We start from the raw sequence: 25,335 nt of genomic DNA on the forward strand, positions 1-25,335 counted from the left end.
TGCAGCTCAGTCTGCAGACAGACTCCCTGCCTTTACTAATTTTATCTGAAAAACTGTACATGTAAATAAATGATTGTTTTCTTCTTCCACAAACATCAGGTGTGGACATTTTCTCCATCCTGTTAGTGGTCAGTTGAAGTCAATAGTTTTTGGCCATTTTTACAGATATTAGCAATAAACTTATAGTTATGCATTAGTGTGAAAAAATACAGGAATCTGTTGAATTTATGTGAATTTCCACAATCACAGAATCAATTGCAGAAAACTGGGTGGACTTATTGATGTAATTTAGTGTCTTGAGTCTTGAGGGCCACACTAAAAGTTATGGCAGGCCAGATTTGGCCCCCGGGTCTTGAGTTTAACACATCTGAATTAGAGTTTGATTAAAGCGAACTAAACTAAACTGGTGTGAATGCATTCTAAATGAGAAACCCTCCCACTTTAACAACAGGACATATGTACAGGATATTCCAAAAGCAGCTAGGCTTTCTGCCTATTAATGTTACATTTTTGTTTGTTTCTACAAACTGAAACTGATTCCATATAATATCGCTTGTGTCCGGTCAGAAGCCTGGATGCGACACCATCTCTGACTAGTCTCCCTCCAGAGACGTTTTCAATGCAAATCAGTCAGGCGACCATTGATTTCAGTGCGGCGCGATGCAAAGTGGCGCTTAAACTGCTGCAGCCGCAGTGGTGGATTCCCATTTAGCCTAGTCTATTGCACACAAGTGGGGCAGGCAAATGACCCTGCTTTGCTTCTGGGTATGCAAGTTTTTAAATTGCAAAACCTTGAGAGAAGAGCAGAGCCTTGATGCAAGATTTGATTGGACTCACTGGCAAGAGAAAGGAGTTGTTTTATTTCCTTTGCCTCGTTTATATGATCCAATAGAGGAGAGAAATCTAATATATAAAGGTTCAAGGAGTTCACACAGGCTTTATATGGCTGTCAAGGATCCTCAGAAACTACATTATATTACCGGGGAGATTTAAAAGAAAGCTCTTCTTTTATGTATCTGGTCTCTAAGTTAATTTATTTGCATTTTTTAATCCTCAGAAATGTTGGAAACACTTAAATTTTATTGAGAGAAAATGATAACGAGCTAGTTTACAGCATGTTCCATAATTACTTAAATCCACCCAAAGGTCCACAAAATTAAATAACAGCTTGCACATTGCTGTTATTCATCAAACAAAGGAGAATCTGCTTATTGTAAAACTAAGTACACCCTTGCTGAATATCAGTAATAACCTTAAAGAAGTAACTGTTGACCTGGGAAGGCACAAGGTGATTTGCAAGCAGCCAAGTGGAAAAAGGTTGGTTTGATTCTTTCATATCTGAGAAAGGCTTGCTCTCACTCAGCTCCTCCAGACTAGTGGCAGCACCATTTAGCAAACACCTGGTGAGACTGCACATCTGCTGAGCTCATCATATGAATTCCTTCTCAATCCAAAAAATTTCCTAAAAATATTGTTAAAGACTTAAAGAAGAAACATTGTTGCGATGATTTCCTACATTACTTACTGCTGGAAAGTTTTTGTGTCTATTGGTGAAGCCATTTCTTTCAAATTGTATCAAGATGCATCATATTTAAAAAATCCCTACAAGAAAACCTAAACGCATCCATATTTGATGGTCCACTTATTAATCATTTTTTGCTTATTTTAACACAACATAACTCAGTTTATAGGATGGGTCAACTTCACCTTCTCCGCTCTTTATTCTATCTCCTGAGGTGTTTCTGATTGTAGCATAGAGGAGTCAGTCAGCAGGCTAACAGCTGCATTAGCATGAGTAGCCTAGCATCCTGGCTGATGGTGGCTAACTTGTTCCCAGCAGAGCCGAGTTCAGATTTGGATGCTTCTTTCCATGACGTCAGCTCAGAAGCAGCAACACGGAGCTGGCATGGAGCTACAGGCATGAGGCCTGGTTCACTTAGAGGGGCACACCTCTCCCACCGCATGCTTTCCTTGCCCTCCTTTTTCCTCCACACACAGACACACACAGAGAGAGAGAGAGAGAGAGAGAGAGAGAAGCAACCATGACACGTTCCTCCAAAGCACACAAGCCTGCAGCCCAGTGCAAACAGAATTCCTCTACCGATGTACCAGGACATGCATTATTCACACACACACACACACAAACGTGATGTATCCAATATCCTGAGTGTAAAACAAACATGAGCAACAAAATCCCTCAGTAAACAGTCTGCTTGGGCCTGCTCGTTCCAGTAATAATTACAGCGAGGTGGAAAACAGAGGCTAAAAAAAAGGCTAATACTAGAGCTAGCGCTATGTTTCTAATTGGGGGTGGGGTAACAGTTGTAAAGCAGTTTTTACCAGATTTTAATTGGATTTAAGAGAATATTAAAAGCTGATAAATCAAAACCGGGAGTCAATTTAGGTCCCTTAGTGACAAAACCTGCAGCATCCACAAAGAAACTGATGGCGTGTTCTGGCCATTGTAAATGAAAAAAGGGAAATAATTGGCAACGGAGAAGTGCATTTCTGCCAAAAAATAACCCTCAAATATTTACAAGAAAGACCAAGACTATTTACTGAAGCTTAAAAATTGTACATTTGCGAGAGAAAAACTTAACTAATTAATTATGTAATAGTTAACTTCAGTATAAAAACTATTAAAAAATGACACTTTGCTGAAAGAAAATATACTTTGAACAATAATTAAGCCAAAATCCATGCAAAATATAAATGTTCTGCATTTAAGTTTTTTTAAAAAAGCTTTTTTGTCTGTAAATATGTTTTGTCCAATACGTCCTCAAGTGTCAGTTTTAGCTTCACCTGGTTGATATTAAGCATGGGCCATTTTGCCATGGAAACCACAGAAACTTCCCAAATCTGACTTTTACAGAAGAGTTGCAAGAAAAAAAAGCCGCAGAAAGAAATACTAGTCCCATTGGCAGATTATTTTAATTATAACATGGGAAAAATGTCTGGTTTTAAATGAAACAAACTAGGACTTTTGGAGCTAGGAACTTTTCACCAATATAACGTAAAACAAGCTTCAATATCTTGCAGAAAAGTTATTTGTAAGTTAGGTTAGTCTTATTTCAAATACACCAAGATATTTGCACTAAAAACTAGACCAAAAATAGTTGATAAGATTTTGTGTTTTTGCAGTGTAGCAAAAGTCCAGATCTTAATCTAATCGTAGCAAGGCTTAAAGCTGAAGTTCTAAGTGTTCTCTTCGTCTAATTTTACTGATCCTGACTTGTTCTGCAAAGAATAATGAACAGAAATTTCACTTCTTTCATGTAAATGTCTGGCAGAGTATCAACTCGGGGAGGCTAAACACAAATGAAGGCCACACTTTTCAGATTTTTATTTGCAAAAAGAAAAAAAATCTTCAAAAACTAAAATAATTTTTCATTCTGCTTCGCAATTATGCACTGCTTAGTGTTGATCTAGACTATTAAATCCTAATCCAAGCGTCCTTATAAGTATTTAATTCCTACAAACGAAGACATTATCCCTTCCTGGAAGGTATCGTCAGGTGATGGCGGAATCCAGCCAGCGGAGACGGCACTTCGATCCGAGGCGCTGCACAGCTGGGCGTGAGCGGTTCAAAGTCTTCTCTCCCCCGTTTATGTGCTCTGCTGGGAGCAGCTCTGTTTATTGTAACCAGTCTGCGTCCAACTATAACACCCTTCAAGTGTGTTCAATGGAAACCACAGGGAAGTTCAGGGAAAAATGGAGCAATGAGGGGGGTTTTCTGTACAGTCACTCCCTTGTGACATTTCTCTGCTGTATTACAGTCCACTCTGCAGAGAGGCAATAAAAACAGAATCCGAATCTTCCGGCTTTGCGAACGACTTTATTTCTTTATGTGCAGGAATAGACTCTATAGAACAAAAACATAAAACACAAAAAGAAATGGACTTTTGCTGCATCAACAAAGTTTCTGTGTATTTACTTCTATACCTTGTCTTCTTGTGTTAATATAAACAAAGTTGTGATGTCAAAATGAAACTCCTGAGGATTCATTTTAAATGGATAAACAATTGAATAACTTGATGACCAATAATGGTGACAGAGTTCATTGCAGCAGCTCTGCTTACATCACACTGCACACACAGTATTCATAACCCTTGAACCTCCACATGTTGTCACACTGAAACCACAAGATTTGATGTATTTTATTAGGATTTTACATGACAAACCAACACAAAGTTGTGTGTTACTGTGAAGCAGAAGGGAAAGGATACACAGTTTTCAACATTTTCATTCACTTTCTCCTGTTTAACTTTATTTAAAGCTGCAGTATGCAACTTTTCTAAACATTTTTTTACATATTTGTTAAAACTGACAATACGTTTTGACAGTATAACAAGACAAATCATCTGTGAAAAAGTGCTGCTACTCCCATCTTCAGAAATGCATTGCTCCAGATCAAATATAACCAATCAGAATCAGGAGAAGGGTCTTAGCGCTGTCAATCAAGTTTGTGTATGCACTGCTCAATGTGCTAATGGAGCAGAAACAGCTTACCGTTACAGAAAAACCATTTATCAGCCATCATTGGTGATGATGCAGACCAGCCTTAGCATTCCCAGCAGACTCAATGTGGGGAACTAACTGTAGCATAACAGATAGCAAGGGGAAGGCTGTGAGCAGCGCATACATGAGCATGATTGGCAGTCTTAAGATCCTCCTCTGATTAACTGTTTATGACAGAGAAGTGTATTTCTGCATATGAACCATAAGGAGGCAGAGATCGATTTTCTCACAGATTAATTGACTCATGTTATACTGATTGCTTTAAAAATATATATATATAAAATAACAAAAAGTATATTGTTCATAAAAGTTATCCATAAATTTAACATTTAGCAGGCAAAACCTTTGTGAATCCTGGAAAACTGATGTTTACAGATTTACATCTAATCAGTTTCAGTTTTTTGCAGCTGTAGTTGCAGAGAAACATGAATTTTACTCGGTAGGATAGAACACAAACCCACATCACTCCTTTACAGATTTCTATTTATAAAAACATTTTAAAATAAAACATTTATCTTTGCTACTTTGCTGTGAGCTATCACATAAAACCCAAGGGGTACGATTACTTAAGCAAATTAGCGTTCTGGTTTCAGTTTCTTGATATAAAAGTTCATTTAAAGAGAATCTACTAACAGTGTTTTTCTGTTTCGGACATCATAAGACTCGACAACATCCCCGTTATTGATCTGGAAAATATAAAAAAGCCATTAAGAGCCCCTTAGTGCTCTGGCAGATAGCAGGAAATCTAATCATGAATATCAGTATTCACTTGTTGGTTATTAGCTCTGCATTATACTCAATCTGTTTTATGCATTTTCAGTTAATATGAGGAAATCCATTAATCTATTAGTCCGGTATGTGGCCATGATTTACCGATAACCCTGACTGAAAGTGAACACTCACTGAAAGGAACCAGCCGTCCAGAGTTCTCTTAAGCATTCAGTTCCAACACGACTTTATGATGTAGAAAAATACTTGGACTTGTTTTCTTTTGATTCCGATTAAATGTGAAAATTGCTAATACTTGTTCATCTAGAAACTGGAATATGTTCTTCCTCAAACAACGGATCTGGACCTCCAAAGAACAAAAAATTCACATTTTGAAGTTAACATCTAAAAAGCTCAAATAATACCTGAACTTTGACCCTAAATGCCCAAAGAGGAGTAGAAAAGGAGGCTTCAAAGACACGGAGCAGAAACAAGGAGAAACTGCAAACCATTTCTTCCATCAATTTTAAAAGAGAAGGATCATATCTACCCTACTCCAACGTCTCTCTGCCCAGTTTCCTAACAACACGGCTGGTCAAAGATTTAAAGAGGAGCAGCAAAAACAAATGAGGTGGATTAGCAGTGCTTGTTTCATCCAGGTCATGTTACTGTGAAATATCGTCTCTGCTGCCAGGACACTGAGCTGTTAGCATTTAAAAGTAACAGTCTACGGTCAGAGGCCTCTTCCGTTTTGTTGCAAACCGGACTTCTATTGGAGATCCTTCCTGACCAAAGCATCACTTTCCACAACACTCTCTGAATATACCTGGTTGACATGACGATATTCAACTTCTCTTTGGGATAAATACAGTATTTTAGAACCAAATTTAATTGAATTTTGAACACAGTTTCATTAATCACTACTATCACTAGCAAAATCTGCACTCAAAGTAGCTCAGTTTCTCAGAAAAACTGCATTGTGAATAGAGTGTGATTACAGAAACTCTCACTGTTTCTCCTCTGCCAATCTGTGAAAACAACTTAAACAGAGAATTTATATCCACTCATACAAGGCCTTCTGGCCTCAACAATTCAAGCAAATCAATAAAAGTTCAGTTTTATTATGAGATTTGGTGAGTGAATGGAAACTTCAGGCTGTTCTGTGATGAGTTGGTTGTGACATCTGCTTGCTTAAGGCACGGCGACATTCGTCAACTTGAAAGTGACGTTTGGGTTGCAGAAAGCTGAAAATAAATCGATCTGTTTAGAAAGTGCTTGCTGCTTTACACTTCAGGCAAAAAAAACCTCAATCATCTTTCAAAAAAAAATACTGGAAAGTTGTTAATTCAACTAATTCAACTGATCACTTGCATCAAACTCTGTTGGATTGGCAAGGACATAATTTCTTTAAAAACATGAATATATCCAACTATTAACAGTGATTAGATATAATTACATGACGTACTTCTAATTCATGAACAGAAAATTGATTTCTGCTTCACATACAGCCATTATTCTTTGCTTTTCTTCTTCAATAAAACAGGGGAATGGAAAATTTCTCTAGGTCAAACCACTTCCTGTTGAGAAAATATCACTAACTCAACCTTCAAAACCTGGTCTCGTCGACAGACTGGCTGCTACAACGTTTACACGCTACTATCACAAACGATTATTTTTGGCCTCGGGGTGTTGATCAGTGACGCAAGAGTTGCACAACTACTGATGAGCATGCAGGATTTAGCTCTGGATCCGCTGCTTCCATCTCTGCTGGAGGGTTTCTTCTGTACAACATATCAAATTGTGCAACCGTAACGAAGGCTGCATGTTGGCAGTATGCAATATCTTAGATGTTATGAATTCAAATTCTGCTTGCCAATGATATATTTGGTTAGTTGGTTGAACTTTTACTTTCTAACCCTACTTGGATGTTTAACTACAAAGTAATAAAAAAAGGAAGTAACCTTCTTTGTGTTCAATTTCTAACATTAAAGCAGCTTAAACTCCCTGCTTAATAATGTGACGTCATAAAAAAATAAAAACCCAGGCAAGATATCAGGAGGCGACCTTTGAACCTTCACATCATCCACAGGGTCTGAGTCCTACATGGACTGAAAGGCCGCTCAGACAGAAAGAAGACACACCAACATCAAAACAAATGATGAGAGTCAGAAACGACATCGTTTGTTAATGTTTTTACAAAAAACTGAGTTTTGGTTTCATGTAGGGCTGAAACAATTAGATGGACTAATTCTGATTAATCACTTATTTAAAAATTATCAAACAGTTTAGTTATTGATTAATTTGTTAAGTGGAGTATCCAGACTTTTAAAAAAGTAATTTGACAACATAAAGAGCAATAATTAAGCACAAAATGTGCAAAATCTGTAAAAATGTTCCACCTAGGACTCCTCAAAATGGTCTAGTTTTAACTTCACCTGAAGAAAAAAAAATCACTGTTTTCTATCCAATTATTAATTGGTCAAAGGATCAACACTACATTGTATTGATGTTCAGTTATGCAGAAATGTCTGATCTTTTCATATGTTGATGTTAGAAGTATTTTTAGCTGCAGATGCATCCTTTGCTACAAATGATTAAGCATACATTAAAGGAATTCTACAGTTGTTAATTTTAGGTAGTAAAATTAATTTTCCAATACAAAAAAGGAATTAAATTATTTGCTTAATTTTTAATGTATGCCTAATATTGTATACAAAAGTTGTTAAATGCAAAATCTGCAGAACATGCCAATATTTTCATCCAATTAACTAATCAATTACAAAAATAATCATTAGTTGTGCCCCTAGTTTTCTGACACTAAAGAGGAACAAGAAAAAAAACTGACTTTTTTAACATCTACTAAATCATCAGAGACAAAGACAAAGAATAGTTTTTTTAACTTTACCCAAATTGTTTCGAAAAGTAACAGCACAGTTATTTGGTACTTAGTCTCTAGCTGAGACCTTTGTGTGGAGTTTGCATGTTGCCCCTGCAGCCAGCGTGGGTTTCTCTAGATACATCACTTCCTTCAATCAGGCAACAAAAGTTTAACTGGCCTCAATGGACCCCATGTTGACATCTAACATTAACCTTATGACAAGACAAAAATGGGCTTTCTTAGCTGATCGAATGCTAAGTAAACATATTTCTTAGCGACTTCATTTGTGCATTAAAATAACTTCTAAAATGACTGTTTTTGCTTTGTTATCTCATTCAATCTCTTTTCTATCAGATTCTGCAGCACTTTCTGACAGCAGTCAGGAGGTTCAGCTGCCTCGCTTCCTTTAACCCAGTGGAAACAGTTGGTGGTTCCTCAGCGGTTGAAGCATTGTGATATGAAACATGACTGAGCTCAAATGTTTGTAAAAAAAAAAAAGAGAGAGAGAGAAAGAAAAAAAAGAAAGGCGATTAGGTCATGAAAATGACAAGATATCAGCTACACCAACATCAGAAAATTATTTCCACACATCTGTGCTTCAGCTCTCATGTACAGCTGAGAAACAAGAAGGAAATCACTCTGGTGATCTGCAGCGTTTGTGGTCATATAGGCGCGTAACAGCTGGCAGAGGACACACCCATTGTCTCACTCCGTACCACAGAAGAAGAATATTCTGATAAATGAATGTGTATTGTTTTAATTTGCAAGACATAAAGGATTTCTTTGAAAAGAAAATCTCTGGGTTTTTTGGCTTCCAAAAACATTGGCAGCCCCTTAAGTTTTTCACAATTTTTCCTATTACAACCACAAACTTTAATGGGTTTTATCTGGACTTTATGTGGAACGACAGAAAAAAAAAAAAAAAACACCAACCTCAAGTCAACGATTTTTATATATAATTACAACTAAAGCTGCAAGTAGTTTGGGATAAAGTTTTTACCAGCTTTCAAGAAACAGACACCGAGGTGTTTTCCCCTGTTCTTCTTTAGAAAGAACTCAAAGAGCCTGAGAACAACAACTCAATAAGAGATACGTCCAGACTTTAACTAGGCCACTAACACATCCAGAAGCTTTGATGTCAACCAGTCCCCTGTAGTGCTGACGGTATGTTTAGAACTACAATGTTCATCAACATGTCAAACGCAGAAGAAAGAGCGCTGCGCAACACAAATAATCACCTGGCTGTTTTGTTCTCGTGCTCAAAGATTAATTTTATGTAGAGGTATCCGGGTTAAATGCATTTATTTTCATTTTATTTTTATAACATTGCAATTTTTTTTCTTTTACTTTACAATTATGCATCACTTTCTGATTGAAGTTTGTGGTTGTAACCCAAAAAAATGGGGAAATGCTTGAGAGACATGAAGGATTACACACAAGAAGCAACAAGCAGATGCAAACTCACGGTTTAAGCCTCTTTTAGTGTGTAATCTATTTTACACACTAAAATAGATAAAAGATAAAAGTTTGGTAGGCAGAAATGGAGATTTCTGTACCTACAAGGTGATTCCAGGAGGTATTTTACTCAAATATTTCACAGAGTATAGATCGCTGCCTCCCAAGTAAATAGAGAAAACAACATGGAAGCCATTTCCACAGTCACTATAATCTAGTTCAGATAATCTGGGTCACAACACTCTTTTTTTTGGATTAGAAGCTAAACAATTTGAGAACCAATGGAAATCCTGTCAAATCTTTGACAAACTATCAATTTTCTTTGACACATCACTTTCACTTTGTTATCTTCTGCTGCCGACGATCAAACTCTCCTTGGGTTGTCAGTTCTGACAATTTTTCACATAAACTGCACATAACACCACAGTAAACCAGCAAATAGCTCAATGGAAACATGCCTTACTGGGATAAAAAAAGGTAAAAGAAAGTATTACCAAGAGGGAAATAAATATATCAAAACAAGGAATGAATATAGGGCTCACTCAATTTCAAGAACCTGTTCAAAAGTCTTAAACTTTTTAATTAAATTACTTTTTACAATGACATTCTAATGTATTTTCATGCAATCCTGATTGAAAAGATTTAAAACTAATATTTACATAAATAAATCAGGACAGAAAAGCAACAATCTGTTTTATATACAACATTAACAAAAGTGTCAGATGAAAACTCAAATTGTAATGCAACTTAAAAAACCCTGAAACTTGATACAGATTCATGCACAACCCAACTGGTTTTTAATGACAAGGAAACTGTTCAGAAATGACTTTCCACTAAGTGATCAATTTAAGTCCTGATGGACAAAACCACAGAATCTATTCCTCTTTATAAGCAGAGACACTTGCATGCTGGGTAATGCAGTCTAATGCCATCTAAAACTACTGGAATCATTGCTGAATATTTGAGTTTGCGTCTTACCTCGAAAAATTCTTTCAGCCATACTTTCTTCAGATTTTCAGTCTGAAAGAAAAAGAAAAGAAATACAATTAATGGATTTTTTTAAAAACAAGAAATTGTAACGGCTTTAAAAAGTCTTCATTTGTCAATTTCCATTTCCAAAATGTTCAACACCTCAGTGGAAGTGACCGCTACGAGGAAACCAGAAAGAACAGGCAACAATCATTTCACCTCCGATAACTCAGTGTTGACACCATTAATACTTCATTTCCTTTGATCAAATTACAACATTTAATATCAATATCTTCTCCAAATCTTTCAGATTAGGAGAATATTTCTAACTCATAGCCCTCTTCAGGAGACGCCAAGTAAGTTCTTCTAGTGAAGTTTTTCTTTAGCTTTCTAGCAAAGAGAGAGTTTAAACTATTAATTGGACCAATTTATTGTTAAAATAATTGTTAGCTATTTTAATAACCATTTAATAGTTATTTGGAGTAAAAACAAAAAATATATCTCATATTAAGCAACTTTTTCTTCGTATTTTTTATTATTTAATCTAAATAATGGTCACCAGACTAGACATTCACTGTACTGATGCCGAGTCCAACAGAAATTAAGCTTTTCACGTGAAATATTGTTTAGCTGCAGATGCATCTTTTTCTATAAGCAATCACTAATGGAACATTGTTATTGCATTTTAGGTGATTAAATGTTTATTTTCTTATTTTAAAAGGATTTTTATTTATTTCCATATTTTAATGTATTTCTAAAATTATACAAAATCAATTTAAGTGATTAAATGAAAAATCAGGAGAATGTGCCAGTTTGTAATCCAAGTAAAGTAACAATTATTGTAATAACGGATACAATTATTGTATCCGTTATTACAATAATTGTTAGATGCAGCCTAATATGGTGTTTAGAGCAACATTTCAGCTACCTCAAGAAAAACTCAAACTCTCAACCTGTGGAAAAATGATCCCAGAGCCCCACTGAGCCACTACCGTGTTTTACTGCGAGCATTGTGCCACATCTTTTGGAACTCATGTTTGACATCAGAGCATAAAAGTCTCCCGCAAAGTTTTGGGAGATTTTAACCGGGACAAGATGTTTCACTGGGAAGGAAAATATTTGGTCTGGGAAACCTACTCCTTCAGGTTGCTGACCCGTGCAGAACACAAGCAGAACTACCTGGAAATGTCTGCAGCTCCTTCAGCCTCTTGGCAGCTTCTCTGACCAGTTTCTGTTTCCATCTGTTTAAATACCAAGCAGGAAATGTACTGGTTGATTTACCTGCTGTTAATTTTAGGTTCTTGTTAGAGAACAACAAGTTGAATTAAAAAGTACTAAAACAGTGATGTGCATTTAAAATATTAGAGTAGGTCACCAGGAAATGTTTCAGTGAACTTTAGGGTCATCCTGAAATTTCACCCAAAAGCCAAAAATCTCTTAACGTCTTGTCAGTATCCTATAAGCTGAAACCCAAACTTATTCACACAGATTTAGATTATAATTTAAATTTCTTTTAAACTATTGGGGGTAGGAATAACATTGGGCTTAATTGTATATTTCGAATATTTATCATCAACTTAAGTGTGGAAAGAGTGGAAATGAAAAAACACCAAGAAAATCCCCCCAGAACAAGCTGAAATTTACTTAAAGTTAATAAGTTTTACCTTTGCTGGTGGCAGGAATGTATGTAGCTGTAACAATAAAATAAAATTGATTTTATTTTATCATCAGTATCTGTTTAAGGGTGTGTTAGCATCCAGGTGCTAACGTAGCACCTGGATGCTAACACAGAGCAATAATTTCGTGCTGCAGAACAAATCAGGCCTAAATTCAAGCCGTCACAAAGGTTGTAATTTGTACTGTTGATTAGAGCTGAAATGATTAATCAAATGAATCGTGATTAATCAATTATTCAAATGATCACTAACTAATTTAGTAATTGATTAATCATCAACTGGGGTACATAGACTCTAAAAATGTCAACGTCTTGAAAGAACAAAACTCAGAGGAGAAATTAAGCCAAAACTGTACCAGAAATATATACAATTAGCATTTAAGATATAAAATAAAAATTCTTTGTAAATATGTTCTACCCAAAACTCCATTGTTTCAGCTTCACCCAGTTAAGAAAAATTATTAGGCACCTTTTGCTATCCAATTATTAATCGATTGAGCTGTTGATGCGTCCTTTGATACAAATGATTGAGCGTACCTTAAAGGAATGCTGTTATTGCATTTTAGGAAATAAAATGTTTACTTTCTTATTTTAAAAAAGGAGTTGAATTGTTTCTTTGCATCATTTAATGTATTTCTAATATTGTATGACAAGAACCAAATGTAAAATATGCAGAATGCTGCAGTTATTTTACACAATTATGAAAATAAGTGAAAAATTAATCGACAACTAAAAAAATCACCCTATTTGTTTCTCTTCAATTACATTATCTTTAAAGGTCAAAACCTTTCCAGAGCCTCTCACCATCATTTTTCCTCTACAACTCTCTCTTTTTTTTTTTTGCTTTCCATCCAGCTTTCCCCTCCTCTTTAAAAGGCTATTCCCAGACCTGGACTTCATTTAGTCTGCGTGGTGGAAACAGACACAGGGCCCTGGGCAGTCTACCATTTAAGGAGAGATCTCCCAATGTCGATAACTAGGTCTAATGAACGACCGGGTGTGTGTGTGTGTGTGTGTGTGTGTGTGTGTGTGTGTGTGTGTGCGTGTGTGCGTGTGTGTGTGTGTGTGTGTGCGTGTGTGGGGCAAGAGAGAAAGAAAGTTTGTCCTTACTCGACCAGTCTATAATAAGAACACTTGGGGGATTCACAGGCTTTGTTGGCATTTGTTACAAAAAGCAAATACATTATAAACGTAGGCCTCTTTGGCCCAAGATGGCAACCAGGCACAAAGCTAAGCAAATACCTCATCAATGCGATGAATTGTTTGGTAATTATTTTAAACTACTACTTTAAACAAAAATAAGAACTCCACAAAATCAAGCAAATGGGTTTTACTTCCAAAACTCTCAATACTAGAAACACTCCACAAACATCAATGGGATGTTCAATAGTTGACGGTGATATTGTTTATGTGCTTATCTTGCAGATATTGTGGCATATTGATAAACGCTTTACATCGGTCTGAATACAATACAGCAGATCCCCGAGTCCTGATATTTACAGGATTTAGAGACCTCAATTACCCACGGCACAAACCTTTTCATGGCACTGCTCATGAATCTAGCATCAGCGAGAAATAAACAATTTTCTGTTTGAAATGAAAGTAATAAGGTCACAAAAACAACATTTTTGCTACAAATCTTTATTCTAAAATGAAGATCTCTAACCATGCCCAGTCCACGCTGATTAAAAGACACAGAATCAAATGAGCTAAAGAGGAAATGCTTGTTAGATGTTAATATTAGTGTTACAAAGGGGCACCTGAATCCTCCAGGACTTGGTGAGTGTGTGCGCTGTCCCAATCTGAGGCAGATCAGACAGAGTGTGGCTCTATATAAGGAAACGAGCTGCGGAGCCTGTCATTAGTCACAGGAACGGAGGAAGAGACGGAGAGTGAGACAGATGCAGACGCACAGAGGAACAGACAGGTTCCGACCTTGGAGATGCTACCGGACCACCACAAACAAACAAAGTTATGTTATTGCTGAAACTATTAATCAGATTAATAGTGATGGATCGATTATTGAAGCAGTCATCAACTAATTTAGTGATAGGTTAATTGCTAACTGGAATATACAGACTCTGAGAAATGGCCATTTATTGAAAGAACACATTCAGAGCAGTAACTAATCCAGATGTCTACAAAATATACCGGGTTTCCTCCTGTGTATTATAAGCCTGGTGGGCCACCAGGCTTTACTTGTGCCGCCCCCCCAGGCTAAGCACTGCTTATTTTCTTAAGTCTATTTAAAATGTTTGCATTTTTTAAGACGTTATAGCTGGTGTTCAGGTATTAATCTTCCAATCTTTTAATAACAAATAACGGTAATTATCAAGAGATATTTCAAAATGTCCTGTCAACTTTAAACTTTTTTTAACTCAAAAACATGGCGGGCCACTGGATGAAAGACTGCCTTAGCGCACAACCACCGGGCTTAGCAAGTTTTCTGGGGGAAACCTTGATATATATGTATATATTTGCAATAAAGATCAAATATTATTAAATATATTAATTATAACCAAAAGTCCTCAGTTTAGTTCACTTTGTTCAAATTCTGTAAAGAAAAATAAAAAATCTCCTAAGCACCTTTTGCTATTATTAATCAACAGATCACTAATACTGATGTTAAGTCAAGCAGAAAAGACTGAACTTTTCACATGTTGATGTTACAAGTATTATTTTTTTAGCTGCAGATACATCGTTAGCTGTATATACACAAACATACACTAAAGGAATGCTTGTTGTTGCATTAAAGGTAAGAAAAACATTTTCTTACTTAAAAAATGAATTTATTTTTAGAGTAGGATATTTATTAATCCCCAAGATGATGCAGCTTATTGGTTGACAAGCTACTCCATCCAAGGTGTTAAATTTTAAACACAAATATAGCCATAAGAGACATAAAATGAAAAAAATATATACATAAGATAAGAGTTGGTAATTGTAAAGTCCGTTGGCTACATTTGTACATTTTAATATATTTATAATATTGTATAGGAAAAATGTATGTAATTAAGTGAAAAATCTCTAGAATGTGTAAATTTTTTTCATTTTAAATCAATTATTTGTTTGAATAATCAATAACTATAATAATTGCCAGTTGCAGAGTTATGCCCTTATGTTTTGATTATGACCTTGTAAAACCTGATGAAACTAACACACAGCCTGCTTTCATCTCTTTCATTTGTTTCTGTGTTACACTTTATATAACAACACCAGACAACAAAAGCGTCCCGGTGACAGTTTCTCAAACGAGTCTTTAAGTATGCCATCACCGCCTGCTGGCTGCAGGAGACCCTGGAGATCTTTTCTCCATCATCCCAGATAAGTCCGATGCTGCGGCTTTGATGTGCAGCAAAGACGGTTCTGGGGAACAGATGTCGGACTTGCCGGGGCGGCTCAGAGGAGCGCCGGCGGGGGCCCTCAGAGGCCCGACAAAATGGGCTAATAAGAAAAGAGACGTTTATATCTGCAGCCCCGGATCCAAGCCGCCCACCCTCGACTCGTCACAAGTTAATTCGGAGTTAATTAGAAAGTGGAGCTCCGCAGACATGGGGGTATAAATAGACTCAAACCCTGCACTGCTGCTCTTCATCCTTCAGAGGAACTTTCACTCGCTCACTTGTCTCCACCTCCCGCCTCTTCTCTGTTTTCTGAGAGGATGGCCTAGATTTCACACCCTTTGAGGAACAAGGAGGCTGTGCTGCAAAACAAATCAGGCCTAAATTCAAGCCTTCCCAAAAGGTGGGATTTAAATGTTTGTACTGATGACTAGGGCTTAGACAATTAATCACCATTAATTGATTATTCAAATGATCATTAACTAATTTAGTAATAGATTAATCTGTAACTGGAGACTCTAAAAATCTCAACTTCTTTTAAGAACAACAAACTTAAAGCACAAATAAAGCAAAAACTGCACAAAATATTAACATTTTGCATATTAGATGAAATACCTTGTTTGTCTGTAAATATGTTCTATCCAGAATTTACGTGGTATTTTTTAGCTTCACTTGGTACAAATTCTGTAATGAAAAAAATCCAATTAAGAACCTTTTGCTGCCCAGTTATTAATCAAGAAATAACTGGTATATTTTTATAACTGGTATAAAAACTAGTATACAGTAGTTTTTGCTGCAGATGCATCCTTTGCTACAAATGATCAAGCCTACAATAAAGAAATGCTGTTTTATATCAGCTGCTGTTTTTATATTCTCATTTTTAAAAAATTATTTGCTTTTTGCATCTTTTAATGTTTTTCCATATTGTACAAAAAAGCTTATGTGGTTAAATGAAAACTCTGCAGAATGTTAAATTAATCATCAGAATAATCAATAGAATAATCAATTGCTAAAATAATCATTATTTGAAAACCTAAAATTACAAAGTGCACTGTACAGACATCAGTTTTTTATAAGAGAACTAATTTCTTTACCTCTTTTATGTTTAGTTTCACTAAACATCAAAAAAACCCGAATCAGCGTAACTAGGCCACCATCAGAGTGTTTTCTCTGGGCTGCAGGAACGACTGTCTTGTGACAAGATATTTGCCACTTTCAATCTTTCAGCTGAGCTAATGTCACGCAAACCACTGAAGCTAAGCATGCTGTGGAAAACAATGTGCTTTTCCATTAAAACCTGCACAAAGGGCGGCCCTTAAATAGGTTATTCATACTAAATGAAAGTGGAAACACACCTTCACACCCAGAATAACTCACTAAAAGATTTGTTTCATATTCTCAACTCCACTTGCAAAGGAGGAGTTTTTACTTTCAGTTTCAGTACTGCAAACACAAAACCAGGACTCCTGCTGGAAACACATAACCTATATGTCTATAGTTAGGACTATCCTAAAGTTAATTCAAAACATAATTTTCACAACAACCAAGAAAGAGAGAAGAGCGGGAAACCTCCTTCTGCTTTTCTGTGAGTAGACATAGTCAGGTCATAACCCTCAGAGACTCAGAGGTCGTGATCTGAAGTGGACACGCTGTTCTTTCCACTGGACGTCTTCGGTGAGAAATTCTTTCGCTGTCGGTGTTTTAGCATTCCCTTGCATCCTGCAGGGCAGCAGGCTGCATAAACTCAAAGCGGAGGTTTGGGGGGAAGTTACGTCAACTCATTAAATCCCCCATGTTGATATGCTGGGAGCACACAGGGTCTTCTTCCTGATTCACCAAGCACTCAAGCTGAAACTCATTCTGTTCTATACCACCCAAATGTAGGCTGCTTTCACACCAACCCCGTTTAGGCCGCTTTAATCCAAGTTATGTTATTGTTTGCTTAGAAAATCCGGTTCATTTGGGGAGGTGTGAACGAGTAATCAAACTCTGATGCGGACCAAATCAGCAAACTCTGGTCTGCCTAAAAACCTTGGTATCTGCTCGGTTGAACTGATTAGAAAACATATGTGAACGCCCGGCGGACTGGAGACCGCTCCAAAAGCAAGAAGCAAACTAGAGCAAAGCATTCTGGGTAAATACAACCAAAACAAACATGCAAGTCTACTGATAGTTTTAGAAATGGCTGGTGGGATTTTACCAAAAACAAAAGAAACCTACAACCACTAAAATCTGACCCTACTCCAGTGTCGTTTACATTTTTTAAATAAGAAATTTGAAGGTGTTTCTTTTAGTAGTTCTTGGTGCAGCGCCACCTCAGGTGAGGAGGGGAACAAATTTTTCAAAGGGGTTGGTTTGTCTGACTCAGTGCAGTGTGAAATCAAACCGCAGCAACTGAAAATGTAACAAATGTCTCAATTTTGGAAGTATTAAACAAATTAGAGATGCACAGATAAGGAACATTTGGGCCAATGACCGATATTTACTAATATTTTCAATGGAAAAAAACAACCACACAATCAATGTCACATGAACAAACAAATGCCACATAGCCAACACAATCCCCTTCGCCTCCTGAAACACAAACTGTGACAAGATGGATATAAATCTTGGTTATTCATGTCAGACCAGTTATAGCAAAATGTGAAAAAAATTACCAAGTACCATTAGGAAAAACTGACTTGTATCCCAAATTCTTGTTTTTAAAAATAACTGAATCTGTTTGTTGTGCAATTATTCAGCTCTACAGTTAAACTAAATCATTAAAACCACCAAATGATTTTCTTTGTAATCAAAAAGTCTCCAAAAACAATTGCTTTCTTTCCTAGAAAATAAACTAATGTAAAAAAAAAAAAAAAAAAAAAGTAGGCCTGCTGCTTAGAGACTCTATAATTGATAAGAGAGAGTGAAGATGAGCAGCCTTAAAAAAGCTCCGGTTGCTTGGTTACACCTGACACTAATCGCAGACATACGAGTCCACTGCTGAGAAAAACAGCCAGGTTTAACGTCTAACCTTCAAACCAAAAAACAACCAAGGCTTGAATACAACCTGACATTGGATTGTGCAGCTTTTATTAGATGCTTGTAACAATACAGATCAAAAATTAAATCCCACATGGAAGCATTTTTAAAACAGCAGCACTTCCTGTCCACCCAGAAACTCCCGCACAACGTCTTGACTCATCAGCCTCAACAAAACGAACGCAGTCAGTCTGAGGTCAAGTGAGCTTGACCTCAGACTGCCTTACAAACTGAGCAGCAGTCGGACGTTTGCAGAATTTATAGACGCGAGGAAGATGGTGGTAAATTAGGCAACAAGTGCACCAAAATGCATAAGTTATATATAAATTTATTTGACCAGTGCCAGATTGTGTCTGTTGGTTGTAAAAACATTTTGATAACTACAATTTTTAGGGAAAATGATTGATAGCAAGAGCCAGGTTTTTCCCAAAGACTGGATGCTGAGCAGACAGGCAAAGTTTTGCTTTTCCATTTTTCACTCATTGGCAGTTGTTATGATGCACGGCCATCTGGAAGCAGCTGATTAACATCTGAAAGAATACCTGAACTTTTGAAATCAAAAGAGTTGAAAAGGAGTCTCTCTGCCCAACTTTTTAACAATACGGCCACAAAAAGATTTAAATAGGAGTGGTAAAAGCAAATGAGGCGGGTTAGCAGCCAGTGCCAACAATTTATGGTGTGAACCAGGACGTGCTACTGTGGAATGCTGCCCAGAAATTGAGATGTTAACATGTCATAAGAGTCAGACTGTCATACAGCAACAGTCTTCAGTCAGAGGCCACTTCAGATTCAATGCAAGACTTACTGCTACTGGAGGTTCTTCCTGCCCAGAGCATCACTACCTTTAATTACTATTTGAAGGTACTTGGATGACATGAGTTATGACATTTAATTTCCCTTTGGGATAAAGAAAACCTGGGTAAATATTTTGTTTAGTTTTTTATTTGTATTTCTGACAAACACTGAAACTGGAAGGCATTTTAAAAATCCAAAAATACATAAACCAAAAAACCAAAACAACAAATAAAATGGATACTGAAGTCTCTGAATCAAAGGTTCAGTTGAGACCAATGCACCAGACTTTTGTCATCCAGTCTGTGGTAGAAAAGAGAGACATGAGAAAAACAACCAACCAAATGGAAATGATCAAACTCAGTTTTAATTTATCATGCAATTCACTGATTTATAGAAGATAGACAGAATTGGGTTCAACCTGGTGTTAATAGAGCGATCGGTGCCAGTAAGCAAAAACGGGTGAAAATAATGTCATGTATATTTAATTCTGTGCAAATTGAGCAGCATTTTTCCTACTTACAGAAGAAAAATTTATTTCATCAAATCAAACTACACCACAACACATGATAACACACTGATCTGAACACCTGATTTGCGATGCAAAAAGGCAGCAATAAATCTGAGTCTGGCTTTGCAACATTAACGTGTCTGGAAACGTTAATGTTTCCAGACATTAACGACATTAACATTAGGTTGGGAAAACAACCTCATAAAGCTTGTTTTCCCAACCTAATCTTCCCACTGCTTTGATGTGCTAGCATACTTTTCCTCTTACGAACAAGACCCCGAACACTTCCTAGGTAAAAATAAAGCCCACTTGGCTTTAGGATGAAAGTAGAAGTACTTCACATCTTGGTTTTTTTTCCTGTGCATGAAAAGCTAAAGAGTGTTTGTGTGTTGACAAGTTGTTTGGAAGGAGGTTATTGGCTTTCAAGGAAGCACGCAGCGGACTAAAAATACCCTGGCTGGATGGAGCTGGAGGTCCGGAGAGGAGGGAGGGGGTCTGATGAAGGAGAAAGGCTGACCCAGAATCCTTCAACAGGTTGGAGCCGAAAACAACTCTTCCTCCGAGTCGCTCTGCAGAGGCCGGCTGGCGCAGAGAAAGGTCCCTTCTGTGTTTCATGCAACTCCACATCAAAGAGGCTCATTAAGGAATTAATTAGAGCAAACCCGCTCTGAAACCTTAAATTGGACCGAGGCTGGCTCCTGTGAGATGGTCTTCATCCATCAAGAGAGAAAAGGTGGAAGTATGGAGGAGGTATGCTTCAAACAAAGTGTTTCATGTCTCCCTGAAGCGCTCTTTGCCCACATATTACATTCATATCACCATGAGACAAATTATCTTACAGGAAAAGGCAATGAGAAAGGATCACCCACTTGAACGAAACTTCAAAGTCTACTGTTAGAAAATTCATGCATTCAGATTGATCCACTTAATCTGTACTTTCTGTCTGAGCAATTATCCTTCAAATTTAGACGAGTTGAAGCCTAGATTTGCAATCATTTTGACAAAACCAAGTATTAAATTAACCTGTTTAAAAGCTGCAGGGAAGAAAAACATTTCAATAATGGAAAAAAAAGAAAAGACATTTGACTGAAGTGTCAACCAAAGAATCTGATATCCTTATCTGCAGCGGTTTTTAATCTCTTCCTTTCTGTTCATCCTCTGGGTTTTAAGATGCTGCCAAATATAAAAACCTGTTGCAATAATCGATTACTCAATTAATTGTGGGATAGATTAAAATTAGCCCAATAATTTTGATTATTCAAATTTTTTGGAGGGCAACTTTGTTTACAGAGACTTCACAATCCATTAAAATATCTCCCAGTTTCAGCATTAAGTGTTCTTTTAACAAATTTTTTTAATTGTATTGGTTGGAGTGGGCAAACTTGTATTAGTATTTTATTATAAATAAAATCGTCTCAAAACAACAATATTATCATTTATCACAATAATTACAGGAACAATTTGTTGCCAAGCAAAAATGTGTTATTGTGACAGGGCTAGTGGAGAATTTATTATTTTTTTTAATTCACAATACAAGAGTTCAGAGACTGAAATTAATAAATTTTCCCTTAAACAACAGACATGAGAAAATCATTTCTGAATGCATAAAGAGTTGTGCTGTTCACTTTGAATTTTAACATATTGTGAAACCAGAAAAATCCATGAAGATCAGGAGTTGATGAAATCATCTGATGTGACCAACCGACTGACCTGCTGCTAAAGTTGGAAAATCAAACGTTCTAGAAATTATTTGGTACCCAAATACGATCGGCTTAGATTAACGTGTGATGAGAATGAAACGCAAATGATCATTCAAAAGCAGCAAACTACTGTCTCAGCAGAAACCCTTTAAGAACATCTTCAGATCTCAAGAAAACTTTTTTTCTATCAGTTTAACGCTACATACAGTGCTGTCAGTAATGGTCAATATAAGAGGTGTAAACATATTTAGATGGGACCTTTGGGAAAAAAAACTAAAAACTACAACTGCAACAGACTGAGAAGTTACAGCAGGTTCGTATCCTGACTGGAAATCCCATCATATTTGAAAGCTCACTACAGTTAATCCTTTGCACAGAAATTCGACTTTCCCATAAACCGTAGAGCTTAGGGAGAATAACTGGTTACAGTTTCATTCCTGATATTTGTAAACTGCAAAAACACAAAATCCTACCAAGTATTTTTGTCTAGTTTCTAGTGCAAATATCTAGTACACTTGAAATAAGACAAAACTAACTTACAACTAACTTTCAGCAAGATATAGGAGCTTGTTTTAGGTGAATAATTTCCTAATATTGATGAACAAGACATTTTTCCTATAAGTTGAAATGCATTATTTCACTGGCTGATGATTTCCCTTATAGCTAGTACTTTTTCAACAATATTAAGGAATTAACTTAAAGCAAAGCAATCTTCAAGTAATATAATCGTGACGATGTAATAATGCATGAGGATATTCTTAAAAAGAGAATAAACTTTAAATTCTAAAGAACATTTAAGATTGAAACTGGAAGATGTTTTAAATATCCAAAATAAATAAACAAAACTTTAAATAAAATAAATTATAACATGTCTGTAAACAAAATTGTCCTTCAAAATAAGAGCTGGTTGAGATCAAAGCACCAGACTGAAGACTTCTGGTAGAAAGAGAAATTGATTTATTGCTCATTACAAAAGCAAACAAAAATGCATATATTTTTAAATGTAATAGAAACATGTCACTCTGCGTCGAATGAGTCTGTGATATTATATAATTGCCTCATTTATTCATATGTATTTGAATGATAATATTTATGCAGCCCATGCATGAAGCTTGAAGAGCGAATCAACACTGCAGTCAGCTGGGATTCGTGTCACCAGCAGACAGGAAATTACGGCACTCAGAAAGCACAGCTGTAAGAGCAGAAAGCCTTTTCCCCTCACAGCATGAGGGTGTGAGTTCCTCTGCCTCATGCTGTGGTTCAGGATCCATCGGGAGAGATTCACGAAAAGGAGATTGTTGTAACCAGATTGTTCTTCTCTGCAAATGGAGGAATATTTTGTATTACATCATCATCAGCTTTCTACTACAAGACGCAGATGTGAAAAATGCTGCATTGTGCAATCCACCGCAGCCCTGAAGGGACCTCTGACAAAGCTGTTATCTCAAACACAGACACACAAAAAGTGTGCGTTCTCCCACTCACACCTCTGCCTTGTGTTACTCAACACACACCAACAAACTCAGCACCGCAATATGATGCAAATGTCTCTTCAGCACAAAGCTACAATCATGAGATCATTGACAACTCGAGCTTTGCATGACTAAGCATTTGGATTGGATACGCAAGAGATCAGGAAAATTTCCTTCAACCAACTCTGATCGGTAATCTGGACTTTTTCTTGTTGATTTTATTTTGTACATGAAACCAAACAGAACAACAGGATATAAATTGAAGTGAATACATAAATAAAAACTGAGCCCGTCCAGCATTTTCAGATGATAAAAGCACCAACAAAATGGGGCTCGACAGTGGAGTCTGGTAATTAGGTCAATAACCTGGTTGCATAAGTTTTCACTCCCTTCTAATAATGTTTTATGGAGGCACCTTATGGGTTTAGGGATGAACTAGTCTGGAATAATTAATCATATTAATAACAAAATAACCATCAACTAATTTAGTCATCCATATATCATTGACTGGAGTTTACAGGCCCAAAAAAAGCCAATTGGGGAAAGAACGACATACTCCAAGTAGAAATTAAGTCAAAACTGTACAAAAACTATAAACATTTTGCATTCAAGATAAAATGCAAAATCCCGTTTCAGATTTAAAGAAAAAAAAGATCTTGAGCATATTTTCCTATCTAATTATTATTCAGTTAATCCAAGAAATATTATGATTGATTCCATTATTGATGTTTAGTCAAGCAGAAAGGCCTGAGCTGATAAGTATTGTTCAAAGTATTTTTTAAGCTGCAGATGCATCCTTTGCTACAAATGATCCAACATTCACTAAAGGAATGCTGTTACTGCATTTTAGGCAATGAAAATATGTTCTGATTTAAAAAAGAAACATTTATTTATTTAATGCATATTTAATACTGAATTTTAAAAAAGCTAAAAAAATATATGCACAATGTTCCATGTTTTTATCTGATTAATCATCAAAATAATCAATAGTCAAAATAATCGCTAATTCCACTGCTGATGCATATTAAGGTGTATTCAGGATTTGAACTGTTAAAATAGGCAGTTATAAACACTTTTAGAGTATTTGTGTATTTTTGTTATTTGTGGGAGGTTGTGAGGATTTCGGGAATCTACTAGAAAAAGATGCATTTGTTGTTGTTTTTTTTTCTATTCTTCCCCAGACTGATACCTTTGTTTGAAGTAGACTCTTTAGATCTTCTGTAAATCCTCTACTTTGAGCAGCTGGATCTCATCTCCGTTTAATCACACTCACACTTAAGAAAGAAAGCTGAATTTAATTAAACAGTTAAAAAAGATGATTACATCCTCATCCTGTAGCAACTACAGTTTCTGTTTTAATTTACTCCGTTTAAGTTATTTCTTTGCATTCGACAATCTCACCAGCATAAAAAAAGGAACCAAATATTTTCCAGAAAATGTTTGCCTGTAAAAGTTCCACAAATGCCAAACAGGGGAAACACAGAACACCCTGACAGTCGATGTAGGGGATGCAGGGCGTTTCATGCCAGAGTCTAATTACCATCAAGGATAAAGACCATCTCTAGTGAGGAGGCCTGCTGCGTTTGCAGCTCTAAGCAGGATGTTTCACACGCTGTAATTACAGAGCTAAAGGCTGATGGAAAACTTATGATCAGATTATCTAAAACAATAAGATTTATACTTTTTCCTAACATTTCTTAGCTGATTTAACCTCCTTATATTTCTCTAGAACAAGCAACTAAAAACTGTAATTACTAAAGTCTGTTAGACAAAGTTATTTATACTTTCATTTTGTCTTTTACAATCTCAGACACCCCCTAATTAACAAAGGGCAAATTAAAAACAACTCGAACTGCAGGAACAAGGAGTCAAACAAAAGTACAACTCAAGTAGGTTATCATTATAAACGTTAATTTATATCGGATATTCAACTCAAAAAGTTATACATCTGTAGATATGTCACACAGAGTGATGTTAATGACATCTTACACAAGAGAGGTGAGCTCCAAAAGCTTACCAGTGGAGAAACTGGCCTTTCACTGAGTTACGCAATCAAAAATATCAACAGAAAATTAAGTGGAAGGAAAAAGTGTCAGAAAAAGGTAAACAAGGATCATGTAATTGTCTCTTTTCTTTAGCTTTCCTCGAGACAAAAATATTACCCAACTGAAAAGCATGTGCATGAGTATACATTATATGCACTTGTCTATCCTTGCAACACTTTTTCCTTCCACTCAACTTTCCATAAATATGTTTGGGTACAGCAACTTGTCAAGTTTAAGCTTTTTAAGCAAT

At 36.3% G+C, this 25,335-nt stretch overlaps 1 protein-coding gene across 2 annotated transcripts in view; it reads right to left on the reverse strand.

Annotated features, from left to right (window-relative positions):
* Nucleotides 1-25,335, reverse strand: part of inpp5a (inositol polyphosphate-5-phosphatase A) — a 224,810-nt gene that overhangs the window by 174,180 nt on the left and 25,295 nt on the right. For both annotated transcript variants that reach the window (XM_023328035.1, XM_005795167.3), the window contains exon 2: nucleotides 10,538-10,579. In XM_023328035.1, the coding sequence (XP_023183803.1) occupies nucleotides 10,538-10,579 (42 nt within the window). The remainder of the gene's footprint in view (nucleotides 1-10,537; nucleotides 10,580-25,335) is intronic.

Source organism: Xiphophorus maculatus, chromosome 22, assembly GCF_002775205.1.
Source record: "Xiphophorus maculatus strain JP 163 A chromosome 22, X_maculatus-5.0-male, whole genome shotgun sequence".
NCBI classification, from domain to species: Eukaryota; Metazoa; Chordata; class Actinopteri; order Cyprinodontiformes; family Poeciliidae; genus Xiphophorus; species Xiphophorus maculatus.